This window comes from Cyanistes caeruleus, chromosome 20 (genome assembly GCF_971803275.1).
Source record: "Cyanistes caeruleus chromosome 20, bCyaCae1.hap1.1, whole genome shotgun sequence".
In the NCBI taxonomy this organism is placed as follows: Eukaryota; Metazoa; Chordata; class Aves; order Passeriformes; family Paridae; genus Cyanistes; species Cyanistes caeruleus.
Window position 1 is genome coordinate 6,966,070 of NC_141720.1, and position 12,202 is coordinate 6,978,271.

The 12,202-nt window shown below is 48.8% G+C and overlaps 1 protein-coding gene across 1 annotated transcript in view; it reads right to left on the reverse strand.

Moving 5' to 3' along the window:
- The window catches only part of VAV2 (vav guanine nucleotide exchange factor 2), a 122,799-nt gene that overhangs the window by 87,484 nt on the left and 23,113 nt on the right, over positions 1-12,202 (reverse strand). The window contains exon 2 of the mRNA XM_086858837.1: positions 6,424-6,540. Coding sequence (XP_086714963.1) covers positions 6,424-6,540 — 117 coding nt within the window. The remainder of the gene's footprint in view (positions 1-6,423; positions 6,541-12,202) is intronic.

Genomic DNA, 12,202 nt, shown 5'->3' on the forward strand with positions numbered 1-12,202 from the left:
AGAGCTTGTTACATAATCAAAAATTCCTTTTATTCCAAGAGTCCCTCAAGTGATATTAGCCAGGATGGATTTCCTCCCTTTCCCAGAGCACATGATGCTGAACAGTTAAACTCAAGTGATGAGAGGTTCACTCACAGCACCAAGGCACAAAAAGGCTTTGCCTGTCGGCATCTTGCACCCACAGTGATGTTCACTGTGTCATTAAGCCTCAAAAACCCCATGACATAATCAAGGAGGCTCAAATGAAACCACACAATAGCCAGAAATTGTTGGATCACCCCATAAAAGCCAGGCATCTCTCCTCCCCACTTTTTGGAGACACACTTGTAGGTGTTTCAACACTGAACAGTTTTTATTCCAAAGTAAAAAAGATCCTTCTCTCCCTGATCTTGTCTAAATTTAACAATAGGAGAACTCAGACAAATCAAGAAGGTACAAGGAAATCAATTTCATACACATTAAGGATATGCATTCATCCATGTCCTGATCAATACTTTGAATTCCAAAACACTTCCATCACTGCCCCAGGCCCAGCTGCAGAGTGCTCCCATCAGGACTGTGAGAGCTGCAAAAGAGCCTGCCCACACTTGTTTGATGTGAAACATAACATCCCTTAGTGTGACCCCTTGGAAAAATACTGGGGAAAACAGCCAAGAAACGGTGAGGGGGAAAAAAAAAGGAAAAAAAAAAAAAGGCAAAACTTCCCAGAATGAACATTCCTGGCTCTTCCAGTTGCATTGAGAATCTGCACATCTATAAACAGTCTGGAGCTTTAAGCAGGGGAGAAAGGAAGGGGGAAAAGCAGAGAATTTGCCACAGCTAAAAGCTGTTCCTGCAGGGAATCCCAGAGGACCACCAGCTGCTGGATTGTGGCATTTCCATCTGCTCCAGCATGACCACTCTCGTGTTGGGCCCTGGAGGTGACACCACAGGTTGGTGGCTCAGCTCCATGGGCACAGCCCAGGAGTGTCACAGAGGTTCTGCCCTCGGGGTGCAGTGAAAGATTAACTGGCTTTTATCAGCAGTGTGTTGCCTAAGCAGGATTTGAGGCTGTGGTGCTGCTTCTGAAGCCCTGAACACCCCAAAATACCCCAGCACAGCCCCATCAGCACCAACTGCCCCCAGCAAGTGGCAAAATCCAGTTTCTGCCAGGGCTAAACTCAGAGTAGGGAATAATTATCAGGATTTGGAGTCTAAAAGTGTCCATTTCTGGAGGTGTGGCTGCAGCACCACATCCCTCACAGTAAACATCACCCCAGAATGGTCCTGGCACAGCCAAAGGCATTCATGGTTCAGGCTTGACTGGCCCAAAAAATCTTTAATTCTGTGCTTGTGTTTTGGGGAAGTCCAGCATCAGGGTTTCTGCAGACACTGCACCTGCAGCACCCCAATTCTAAACCATGAGCTCCCAAGCCCAAATGAACCCTCCAGCTGGCAAAGGGAGGGAAGAACAAACCCAAGCCGTGCTGCTCCAGTCTGCTTTTGCCACTTGGAGCTTCCATCCCAATGTCCAAACCTCGGGAACAACTCCAGCAAGGTCATTAAACACCACCCACAGCTCCTGCAATGGGCAGTTAATCATCAACTTCTGCACTCATAGCCCTGCACAGGCATCCAGGGCTGCCTTCCCCGTGTTCTCCAGCACTTCCCAGAGCTGGGGATTCTCCCTCAGGCAGGAAGAACAGTCCCAAAGGCTCTGGGAAAATCCCTGGTATGGGAACAGCGGGCTCTTTCTTTGGTGGGGATAAAGTGTCAGCAAGCACTGGGCAGGCAAGGAGTTAAGTGGGTTTCTTCCATGCAATGACACAAAAATCTCATGGCAGGCCGGTTACTCTACTGCTCCCTCGGGAATTTAAAAAATAAAAAATAAAAAATAAAAAATATAAAACATCCACGCCCTTCTTTTGGAGAGTTCTCCTCACTTCCCTCCCCACCCGCCCTGGTGACACAGCGATGCTCCCACTGCCACAGGATCCCCCTGGGCAAGCAGCCAGTGCCACAGAGCCATCTGAGGAGCTGGCACAGCAGGACACAACACGGGAACTCCCATCCAGGATTTGTGAAAATAAGGGCCAGGGCTGGGATGGGACACCCAGCTGGGCTGCCAAGCGCTGCTCTTCTCTCCCAGACGTTATTGCTTCATGCAGAGAGAAAACACACTGCTTTTAATATGTTCTTGGCTCCAGGAGGTCAGGAAAAAACCCTGAAAGTCAAAATGAGAGAAGAGATGCTCCCACCAGCAGCAGGTCAGAGCTGGCACTGGGTTTGCTGTGTTACTGCAGCCGTATATTCAGAATCCTTGCAGCTTCCACCTTTCTATATTAATTCATATAAATCTCTCCCTTTCTCTGCCCAGACTGTGTTAAAAACTACCCTTAAAAATACTGCTGCAGGGCTAGTGGCTCCTACATGGCGTTGGAGATGCTGGAGGGAGGGGAATTCTCAGCAGAGAAACAGAAACACCAACCAACTCTCGGTTATGAATCCCTTAAATAATTCAGACAATGCTCCCCACCCTCCTGTCTGAAAGTGAGCAGAAAAACGGAGTTTTCTGACTCTGTGTCAGCAGGGTGGGGTGTGACAGAAAGGGATGGGGGGACTGTGGCAGCTGAGCCCCTCCAGAGCTATCCCAACCCATCCCAAAGGATGGCAAGGGGGAATCCTGCACTTGGAAAACTCTCCAGCCACAGTGTTGGGGACAAACAGAATTCAGTGAGGACAGCCTGGATCCCCCCAGAGCTTTCCAGGAGCTTTTCCCCAGAGCTTTCCACACCAGCCCATCAGCAGGAGGAAGGGGACACCTTTATACTTGAAGCAGTTACCCCAGATTTACAAAGGACACTCTTGTCTTCCACTGTGATTTCAGTGATTCCAAGGCAGCTCTTGGCACAGGCACTGGAGCGTGCCAGGCTCGGGGCCACCTCCCCACACCCACACCCCCTCCCTGGCACTTCAGCCACACAAAATAAACCTCGTTTGAGCCCTGCCCCAGCCATACACCAGCAAAAATCTGGGTGGGTTCAGCTGAGAGGAAGAATCGATCCAGACCCTGCTCCAAACCCTGCTCCAGCTGCGAGGTGGGTGCAGCTCTCTCTCCCTATCCTCTGGACCAGAACCAGAGTGGAAAACATGACTTTAATTTCGGTACCAGCATCTCCTCCTCTTTCAGCTGACCTGTGAATTGCTTCCCTTTTTCATTTTTAGATCAGCATCGTTTCAGATCTGTGGGGCAGGGGAGGGAAGACCCTTATCTTGAAAAAAAAAAAAAAAGGGTTTTTCAAACAGAGCAGGAACTTCAAAAGGAATTCAGGATGATTAAATCCATGTCAGGAGAGCAGAGAGGAGCGGGAGGGTAATAAATGGCACGCTCCACAGGTTTATGAATATTTGAACTATATTTCTTAAAAAAAAAATTGTACATTACTGCAAGTTATTTAAAATGAGTAACTCCTTTTAATGAACCTGGCTACCATCACGCTGACTAATAGAGTAATAAAGAGTTTAATCCATATTTATGTACATTTTATGTCATTACAGTTGGTGCCAATAAATTAGCAAGTCCAATAAGAGTTTGATTTTATACCATCACCGCTACTAAATGTGTAACAACACACACTACATGAGCACCAGCTTTTTATTTTATTTCTTTTTGAAGAGCCAGGCTGTACTAACAGAGACTGGGCACAGCAAGCCTGCAGAATCCAACCCTAATTAGGGATGAGGTAATATTAACTGGGGTTTTACTCCTGCATCCTGCAGCCAGGGAGAAAACACTTTTGCAGATGCCACTGGTGATTTATGGAGAGCTCTGAGCCACTTTAAAGGGATCAAATTTTCAAAAATAATTAATATAAGTACATTTTTTGAAAGGGCATGGGTAGAAATACAGACACCAGCATCTCAGATCACTCTGTCACAAAACACAGCACAGCCCCCACCAGAGCAGGACTGCTTAGCAACTGGACATGGGGGGAAAAGGGCTGGCTGTGAGCAATTCCAGCTGGCCATGAGCAATTGGAAATGGCCTTTGGGCTGTCCTGGGGAGCTGGGAGATGCTGCAGATCACAGGGAATGTGATGCATCCATTGGGCAGGAGCCTGAGCGCGCCCATTCCCAACATCCCGCAGAGCTGGAGCTTCCCAGCTCCACTGGGATTCTGGCTGGAGAAGCCCACATGGTTCACGGTCCCATTTCACCAGCTGTCACCCTGCTGACAGCAAAAAGTGCCTTCCCAAGCTTAAAACTCAAGGAAAAAGCAAACCCAGGAGTAAACCTGGACCTGAGGAGCCCCCAGGCAGAGCTGCTCCATTGGAAGGGGCTCCACTGCTCCCACGGCAGCTCCTCCTTGCAGAAGTCTCAGGAGCCAAAAGGAGTGATGGAGACATGGAAATCACTCTCAAAATGACAACTGAGCGAGGCAAGACTGAGGGATCTTATTTTTCATCCTCTTTTAAAACACCAGTGGTTTTCTAACACTAAAAAACCCCGAAGATTCAAAGCCCTTTACGCAGAGGTTGGCACCAAGTCCCTGCCTTTTTCCTCAGTAATTACACTCCAGCAATCCCAAAAGCTGCTGGTAATTGCTGTCCCAGTGGCCTTTTGGTTTGGGGGAGAGGAATAATTCTCCCAGTGGCATCCAGGAAGGAAACACCCAACACCACTCCACCAAAGCCCCCCTGCAATTAAACGCTCGCCTGTTACTCTGTCCCATCAGAAACGCCTCCTACGTGGTGTAAGTGTCCTGTAACAAAAAAAAGTACCACTGGACTGAGGAGTGAATAGCTCCAGGAAGAATTTTTTGTGAGTGAAGTCTGTGTTTGGCCAGTGGGGACGTGGATTAGAGACTCCTTTTGCTCTCGCCGTGACTCAAAGCGGAAAAGGAGCTCTGGTCAACAGCAGATTTTTCCCTGTTTGTTTGCTTTGCCACTGTTGAACACAGATCTGAGGATAATGTGGGAATGAAAGGTGATGAAGACAATGGCAATGTTTTGACAGGCTTCCAGAGGGATTTAGGGTGGTGCAGAGCTGGACAGCTGATACCTCCACCAAGCTGATAAAAAATAAATAAATTAGGTTTTCGTGCAGAGAGTCTGCGCTTCCCACATTTTCTGTGGTTGGTTGAGGATGACGATGCACATGAAAACAAGCACGATGCAGGCAATAAAATACATTTGGATCTCTTAGAAGTTTATGACACATTTCTTTCCCAAGTCTCCTAAAAAAACCAGATAGCCCTGAGGGAAGAGGGAGTGGCAAATCAGCTCCCCAAGTCACAAAGCACCTCCAAAAAGTGAACAGGGGGAGGGAAGAGCAGTTCCCTCAGCAGAGCAGGAAGGAAAGCAAACTGTGCTGATCAGCTGATGTGTTCTGGCAGTGTTTAACACCAGGCCCTATTAACAGGCATCAGAGGCAATCTGAAACTGCACAAAGCAAGAGACAATGTGATGATGAAGCAGCATTTTAATTAGCAGCAGTTCCTTCCCCAGCCCAAAAGGTTCCTTCTGTGCATTCATATTCCCAGAACAACAACTGCCTTCTTGTATTCCATAAATCAAAAAAAAAAAAAAAGAATCTCATAAAACAAGGCACTGCAATTGCACATTCCACATAATGGTCCAGAAATAAATTAGGCAATAAATATCAAATAATATATCCCCATCAGCAGTGAAAATCTACTCCTTGGATAATCAGAAGGGAAGATGCCTTCCGGCAGCTTATGTCTGGCAGCTCAAAACAGGTAAAACAATACAGAGCTTTAATAAATCTTTTATCACCTTTTCTGCTGAAGCATATAGCAATTGTCCTGGGTAATGGCTTCCCTGAGCCCTGCATCCATCAGCCCTGATGCAGCTGGTGTCGAAGCCAGGGGATCACAACAAGAGCCACTCGTCAAAGCCAGGCTGAGTTTTCCTTGTTCGGTATTTGGTGGAAGCATCACTTACAGCAGCACATTTCTGAGAAGCTCAGGACACTCATTTCACCCTGCCATGAAACTCCCACAGACAGACACTCACAAAAATCATTCAGCAGAGTTACTTTACTCTGCAGAGGTGGCAGTGGATGGGGAAGGACTGAGGGAGGTGTGGAGCCTGTGCAAGGTTTGGTTCCTCTCAAAAACACACGGGTCACATCATTTAGAGACTGATCCCAGGGAGTTTTTAATCTAAAGCAGAAAAATTGAAGGCTTGGTCCACCCTTCACTGAGGGCACAGCAGAATCAGACCCCAAATATACTAAAACAACCCCTAAATACACTGAGGACACAGCAGAACACTAAATACACCACAAGCACAAGGGAACTGGTGCCAAATTCTCAGAGTCTGCTCAGAAAACCACAAAACCTTTGTATTTTCATCCCAAACCTGGAGCACAAACCCCAGTGCCAGACTCATCCCTTCCCAGGAGCTCAGGAGTAACTCTTACCTTCCCGAAATCCCGCACATCGAAGAGGTCAAAGGGATCAAAGAGGTCACTGTTCCTTAACCCAAACTTGTCGTGACACACTTTTAGGAAGGTCCGGATGTTCTTCAAACACAGAAACTGGGGGAGAAAAAGGAGAAAAGGAGGGGAAAAGTGAGACAGGCACAAATTATAACTGAGATTTACCGAGTTAAATGCAAGGCAAGTGAGCAGGGACTGAGAAACTCGCACTGCAGATCCAGGCAGGAGTTTATTTGTTGTTTCTGAGGGTGTCTGGGTGCCCTGCAAGGGCTCCTGTGTTCCCAGCTGCACACCAGGAACACAACGCCCCTTTGAAAAACAAGTTTCTCCCAAGGTAACATCGCAGAAGGGCTGCAAAACTCAAGCCAGGACGTTTCTCTTTCAAGGTCAAAGGCAAATATAAACTTCAGCTGATGTTCCACAGAAGCCCAGTGTTGAACATTTAACCATTTCCAGCATGATCCCCTTTGGTTCCCTACAGAAGGGACATGAGTTACAGCAACAGGACAAGGGGGAATGGCTTCAAACTGGCAGAGGGCAGGGTTAGATGGGATATTGGGAAGGAATTGTTCCCTGTGAGGGTGGGAAGGCACAGCCCAGAGAAGCTGTGGCTGCCCCTGGATCCCTGCAAGTGTCCAAGGCCAGGCTGGACGTGGCATGGAGCAACCTGGGATGGTGGAAGGTGTCCTTGCCCAGGGGTCAGACTGGATGAGCTACAATATCCCTTCCAACCCAAACCTCTGGTCATCCAGCAAGGTTGACTGGCTAGGCAACATCAAGTTTCTCTTTAAAAAAATCCTGTCTTTGGCCATAGCAATAAAAGGTTGTTTATCCACAATCATCAGTGATTCTGAAGCCTGAGGACTCCAGAGGGTCTAGATCCTGGCAGCACAGGGGCAAAAGAATAGAAAAATAAAAATCTGTTTCATTTTTGCAGCTGCATCACCTACATCCTTCATCTGCTGAGCCAGCCAATTAACTTCCCTTCTTTCTGCATCCTCACTGCAAAACACCTTCCATTTATCGCTGTGTCTTTAGGCAACTCTTCACTTTTTTCAGGCAATTCCTTACAAATACCTAACAAATATGTTGGATTCCTAAGGAAATCAATCCGTTAAGGGGGTGAATCACCCCCATGTGATCAACAGGCAGAGAAGCCAATCTGCCTTTGGGTGGATTTCCTCAGCCTGGTTTTGTCACACGGCACAATCTTGGCTCCCCAAGCTGTCATCAAGCACACACCACATAAAGACACCGCTTGCAAGCTTCACCCAGGGTTCAAAGCAAAAGAAAATAGCTTAATTTTCTTTTAATTAAAAGAATCAAAGCAAAGTCTTTGGGGCCGTGGTATCTCCACAGACGAGGCACAGCTCGTTAGCGCTGCTCTGGGGATTAGACACGAGGTTTTCCAGCCATGGATTAGCAAAACCACCTCAGTAACAGCAGGCTGGTTCACCTACACAAAGCAAGAAATAACCTTTTACCCTTCTCCCCCAAGCCACAGGGCCAGCACAGGAGGTGGCACAGGAAAGTCCCATTGCATCACAGCCTTCTCATTAGACAAGCACGTGCCAGAGGCAAAAATTGAAAACAAATCTGGTTTTCTAGGGCATTCCTCTATCTCATATAAACACTGCAGTAAATAGAAGTGTCTAGACTGGGAGGTTTTTGTTTGGGTTCTGTTGGTTTTTTGGGTTTTTTTTTTGGAATTGCTTTACAGTCTCTGTTGCTGACATGGGTTATTTCATAACTTTATCTCCTGAGTCTCTGCAAGAATTTGCACCCCAGGCTGTGTGTGCTGCTGCACTGCAGTGCCACTGATTCCAAAGTTCCAGCGTGTGCTTATTTCAAATCCTTTTAAGCCTCCAATTTGGAAAGTTAATGGCACAGGGTACAGCCACAATTACACACAGCAAGATGCAAACTCCCTCTGCAGAACCGCCCTGACCTTCTGCAGCACTGCCTCTCATCCTGAGCGCTCCCTGCTCACCCCAAATCAGGATCACACAGTGCTTTGGGTGGGAAGGGATATTCAGGATTATCCATTTCCACCCCCCTGCCATGGGCAGGGACACCTTCCACTATCTCATGTTGCTCCAAACCCTGTCCAACCTGGCCCTGGACACTTACAGGGATGGGGCTGCCACAGCTTCCCCGTGCACCCTGTGCCAGTGAAGGAACAAAAGGCCAAAAGTGATGTTGCTCATCCAATTGAGATGTGGAAGCCACCTCACCACAGCAGGTAAATGAGGAGAAGGCACCTGCCACAGTGGCAGTGCCTTCCTGCAGCTCCAGGTGACCTCAGCAAAGAGCCACCACGCCACCAGCCAGGCCCTGAGTGCCAGCAGGTGACAAACATCAAGGTAAAAACAGCCATAATCTGTTTAAGAAGCTGCTGAAAAAGGCCTGGGGTAAAACCCAAAGAACACAACTAAGCAGAGTCCTGCCCCAGCAGTGAGGAGCTGGCAGCACAGCAAGGCCACCACGCTGCCCACAGGAAAAGCCACCACTCAGGATGACAACTGCAGGTGGTTTTCACCCTCACTCCTCGAGCACCACAAGTCCAGGTGGGACTCCCAGAGTGGGTATTGGTGGCACAGCTCACTCCTGGCACTCTTCCTGTGGCCAATTTCAAAGTGTCCTCTCGTGCTTTTTATTTCTTTGGCGTTTTTGAGGTCGCTTTTGGTGGAAGATGATGAATTCTTGGCTCAAGACTGTTACCTCAACAGCCACATGTTAAAATTAGCTCCAATTTAATATGGGGTGTGCCAAGGCCATTTTATTCACCAGTCAATCACACCTTTGGACAAGCAAACATTTCACAGGAGAAAAAAAGAGCAAAATCAATGTTCTCCAAGGGGCTCATTCAGCACCTGTCAGGCCCAAAATCAGTGGTGGCATTTATCTGCTTCGAGCAAGGCTGGTGCTGAGCAGGGTCCTGAGATCTCACAAGGGAGCAAAAATAACACAAATTCCCAGTCCTGCCACCACCCAATCCATTTGGATGCAATTTTGTGCATCCAAAACACCCTTGGGAGCCACCAGCCATGGCTTCTGGGCACACACACCATACTCAGCTCTGGGTAGAGACCTGAGACCACAGAAACTGCCGTGGCTACCAACATTTCCAGCCTCTGGAACAGCCACAGAACAAATCCCTGGGTGGGAAGAACATCCTGGGCACTGCAAAGCCCATCAGAGAGGGAAGTTAAAGCCAGAGGGAAGAGGTGACTGGAACTGGGATGGAATTGTGCCAAACAGAGCAAGAAACTTGTCTGGTAAAACCAAACACCTTGAAGGTAATAGATGAGGGAAGCTCTGCCCCAGCCCTTGGAGGGCTGTAAAGAACCAGCACTAGAGAGAGGCAGCAGAAGGGCCCCATCACCTGCACTCACCCAGTTTCAGAAGAGCTCTACTTATTTTTAACCACTCTGCAGAGTCATAAAGTGAATAAACTGCTCTGAACTCCCACTGGGAGCCCTGGGCCACCCTCCTGCACGCAGGGTGGCCAACATCCCTCATGCCTGGGACATGCTGGGAGCTCCTCAGCAGCTTCTGGGACACCCTGTTTAAAAGGAAGTTTTCATGATTTTCTCTCTTTTACTGGATTCAGTGAGTTTAGAGACTCCTCAGATGGTCACAGTGCATACAGAGGGCTGTGCTGCCCAGTTTTTGTGCCACTCAGGCTCAGAAAGGTGAGGTGCCTCCAGGCGAGGTCAGAAAAGGGTAATTTGGCTCTTGGGGTAAGTGCAGTTTGCACAGGGACATTGGGATCTCAGCAGGGACATGCACAGCCACCCCAGGGCACGAAGGGCAGGTCCAGTGTTCCTGCAATTGGAAACTCCAGCTCTGAGAACAATCTTTGGGAGGGTGTGGGAGACTCAGCCCCTTCCTCCTCCTCACACCCCCACTTCAGGCCCCTCCCTGAGGTCCCCAAATGACTGGGAACTCATAGCACCTGTGCTGACAAGACAGGAGCCATTTCCAATGCAAATTCATCAGAAAAGAACCAACTACCCCAGCAGCTCGGCCTGAGTTAGAGACACATCCCAGCCCTAAAGGCTTGAGGGCCACACATACTTCTGACACCCACCAAAACCACTTTGTTAATGGAAAAACACATCCATTTTGTTTGGAAAAGACCTCTAAGATCGAGTCTGACCATCCACTCAGCACTGCCAAGCCATGAGCCATGTCCCTAAATGCCACGTCCATACCCCATCAAATCCCACAGCAATGGGGACTCTGTCGCTTTCTTGAGAAGTTTGGTGGTGGCAGAGACGGACAAAAAGCTGGAGAATGCAGCAGCAGCTGCTCAACAACCAAACAGGGGTCCCAGGTGGGGTCTGGAGGAGCATCAAAGCAGCCCCTGCTCCTCACACTTGGGATGGACGTGCAAAGTTCGGGAATCTCCGAGAGACTGCTTTAAAAATGCCATAAAACACAAAAAAAGGAAAGAAATGAGGAGGGTGATTTTGCCTGGAAGGGCAGGAATATCCAGCAGCTCTCAGCACTTTGGAAAGGGCCTTTAGGAGAAGGGTTTGGGCAGTGGGGGAGCACACAGTGGCACACAGGGTGTCCGGGCACACGGCCACGTGCCCAGCGTGGCCAAAGCCGTGGGCTTGAAATGTGTCTTGCAGCATGCAAGGAATGCTGGAGCTCTGCTGGGGGAGATAACTCTGCTGATGAATGAGGAAAGGGACTTTCTTCAGCACTTCCTGGCCACGATGCCAGATCTCCTCTCACATCGCTGCTGGCACAGCTCGAAAGCGCCGGGCGAGAAGCGAGTCCTCAACGGGGAGCTGGGAGTGTCTGCTTGTCACAGCCCTGCAGCCGGGCAAGGGAAGCTCTCTCCTTGAGAAAACACATCATTTCCAAGGGGAAAACAGGTGTCCCGTGGCACAAACCTCTGCAGAGAGCCAAAGGATGAGTCTCTGAGCCATGCCGAGTCCCCCTGTGCTGCTCTGATATTGCAGAGGGACATCAAATCTCCCTTGGTTTCCTCCAACTTCAGGAATGGAAAGCAAGTCCAAGGGTACCCAGAGGGAACTGCAGGGCTGCAGCCAGCACATGGCAAGGGTTGGGATTAGGTGGTCTTTGAGGTCCCTTCAAACCCAAACCGTTCTCTGATCTAAAACTGAAAATCGTGACCTGTACCTGATCCCTCCGAATGGCTCTGCCCCATCCAGCTCCCCTCCACATCCAGGGCTCCCCAGGACAGTTTTGGGAGCAGCAACCACTCAAAAGCACCAGTGTAGCTCATATTCCTCCCACCAGCAGCACCAAATCTCCTGTGGCTTTGTTCCTCCCCAGTTTTGTTCCTCCCCAGCTTTGCCCCATTGTCTCTGGCAGCACAAAACCTCTCTGCAGAGAATTCTCCTTCACATTTGGATTCAAGTCGCAGCTCATCAATTACTTCAGATGGACAGATTAAATTTCAGGTTGTTGGACAGCAGATTTATCTATTGAGAAGTGGAGAATGAAATTATTTCTCAAACAGTTTAGCACTATTATTTCTCCCCCACCCCCTTTCAAAGCCATTCCCATTGCTGAGTGCTCCAGGGCTGGGCAAATTCCACTTAGGGAGGCTGATTAATGAGCCTGAAACACTGATGAGGGCTGACCTCTCCACAGCTTCTCCTTCTCACATCCACTCACAAGCACCATTTATCCCTAGGAAAGCACCTGAGGGAAAGCAACCATGGATATTTAGCATCCACCCATGGCAGGGCACTGGGAGGATTGGGAGAAAGCAAGGAAA